The 2,020-nt window shown below is 47.6% G+C and overlaps 1 protein-coding gene across 1 annotated transcript in view; it reads left to right on the top strand.

Moving 5' to 3' along the window:
• LOC107101692 (actin-binding LIM protein 1-like) overlaps positions 1-2,020 on the top strand; it is a 49,059-nt gene that overhangs the window by 19,576 nt on the left and 27,463 nt on the right. The window contains exons 4-6 of the mRNA XM_015400698.1: positions 206-318; positions 421-547; positions 678-771. Coding sequence (XP_015256184.1) covers positions 206-318; positions 421-547; positions 678-771 — 334 coding nt within the window. The remainder of the gene's footprint in view (positions 1-205; positions 319-420; positions 548-677; positions 772-2,020) is intronic.

Below are 2,020 nucleotides of genomic sequence, written 5' to 3'. Positions count from 1 at the left end.
CTTCTGTCTGACCTTCTGTGTGTCCTTCTGACCTCGTGTGTGACCTTCTGACCTTCTGTGTGACCTTCTGACCTTCTGTGTGACCTTCTGACCTTGTATGTGACCTTCTGACCTTGTATGTGACCTTCTGACCTTGTATGTGACCTTCTGACCTTGTGTGTAACCTTCTGACCTTGTGTGTGACCTTCTGACCTCGTGTGTTCAGACAGCCGTTCCCAGCTGGTGACAGGGTGACCTTCAATGGGAAGGAGTGTATCTGCCAGAAGTGCAGCCAGCCGCTGCCTGCTAACAGTCCGGCCCCCATCCAGGCGGTCCACAGTCAGTCAGCTCCTGATCCCTCACCTGTTTTCATTCTATACCTTCCTGTTGATGATGTCAGAGGTTAACCTTCTCTTCTTCTCCTGGTTGGATGCTCTGCAGACTGCTGCGGCTGCGGGAAGGAGTTCAGGAATGAACAGTCTCTGGTTGCTCTGGACAAGCACTGGCATCTGGGCTGCTTCAAGTGCAAAGTCTGCAACAAGGTTCTGAATGCTGAGTACATCAGCAAGTAAGTAGCTGTGAACGTTTGGAGATGACCTCTGGTGGCTCTAGTTCAGCCTAAAGCTCTGACCTCATCCTCCATCACATGATCACTGGACCATACTCCAACTGGCTGTTCTCCTGTGTTCTCCACGCAGGGATGGGATCCCCTACTGCGAGATGGATTACCACGCCATGTTTGGAATCCAGTGTGAGAGCTGTAAGAAGTATATCACTGGGAAAGTACTGGAGGTACGTGGCTTTACTGGGAGCAAGTGGTTCTGCTGGCATGGAGTACGTCTCCCACTTCCTGTTTCCTTCACCCAGCACATATTTAAAGTTAGTTTGGGTTTGAATGGTTTGACTTTTATGAAGCAGAGGAAACTCTCAGGTTGTTTTTCATGTTGTTCACTTCAGTGAACCAGTTTATGAACCAGTTTGGCACCAGAACATGAAGATCATTTTAGCCTGTATTCACTGTCCTCCCACAGTGCACTCTATGATGTTCTACATTAATGGTATTTCATATTTAATCATATTTATGCTGTGTTTGGACGACAGCTCAAATGATGGTCAAACAATAAACTCTAAACACATTTGAATAAATTCACCACAACTTCCACTCAGAAGTTATTATTGAAAATGATTCAACTCAAAGTCAAACATGTTTCAGTAAAAAAATAGAAAAAATCAACTAATAAGCTACTCTGTACTAATGAACTGGTTAACCATTGAGAAACCTGGGGGTTTACCAGCAGCTAACTTTTTATTAGCCAGGTACTAATGAAAGTGCTGGGTACTAATGAACCAGCCAGGTACTTAGGGACCGGCTGGGTACTAACGGACCAGACAGTTACTAACGAACCAGCTGGGTACTAACAAACCGGCCAGGTGGTAACGAAAGGGCCAGATATTAACGAAATGGACCGTTACCAACGAACCAGCTGGGTACTGACAAACCAGCCCGGTAGTAAAGAAAGGGCCAGGTACTAACGAACTGGGTACTAACGAACTGGGTACTAATGAACCAGCCGGGTACTTAGGGACCGGCTGGGTACTAACGGACCCGGTACTAACAAACCGGACAGTTACTAACGAACCAGCTGGGTACTAATGGACCGGTACTAACAAACCGGACAGGTACTAACGAACCAGCTGGGTACTAATGGACCGGTACTAACAAACCGGACAGGTACTAACGAACCAGCTGGGTACTAACGGACCCGGTACTAACAAACCGGCTCGGTACTTATGGACAAGCTGGGTACTAATGAACCGACTGGGTACCAACGAACCAGCTAATGAACCGACAGGGTACTAATGAACTGACCAGGTACTAACGAACCAGCTGGGTAATAATAAACCGACAGGGTACTAACGAACCGACTGGGTACCAACGAACCGACCGGGTACCAACGAACCAGCTGGGTACTAACGAACCGGCTAATGAACCGACAGGGTACTAACGAACCAGCTGGGTACTAACGAACCGACCAGGTAC

This window comes from Cyprinodon variegatus, unplaced genomic scaffold (assembly GCF_000732505.1).
Source record: "Cyprinodon variegatus isolate N-32 unplaced genomic scaffold, C_variegatus-1.0 Scaffold1134, whole genome shotgun sequence".
NCBI lineage: Eukaryota > Metazoa > Chordata > Actinopteri > Cyprinodontiformes > Cyprinodontidae > Cyprinodon > Cyprinodon variegatus.
This window is presented reverse-complemented; position numbering and strand designations above follow the sequence as displayed.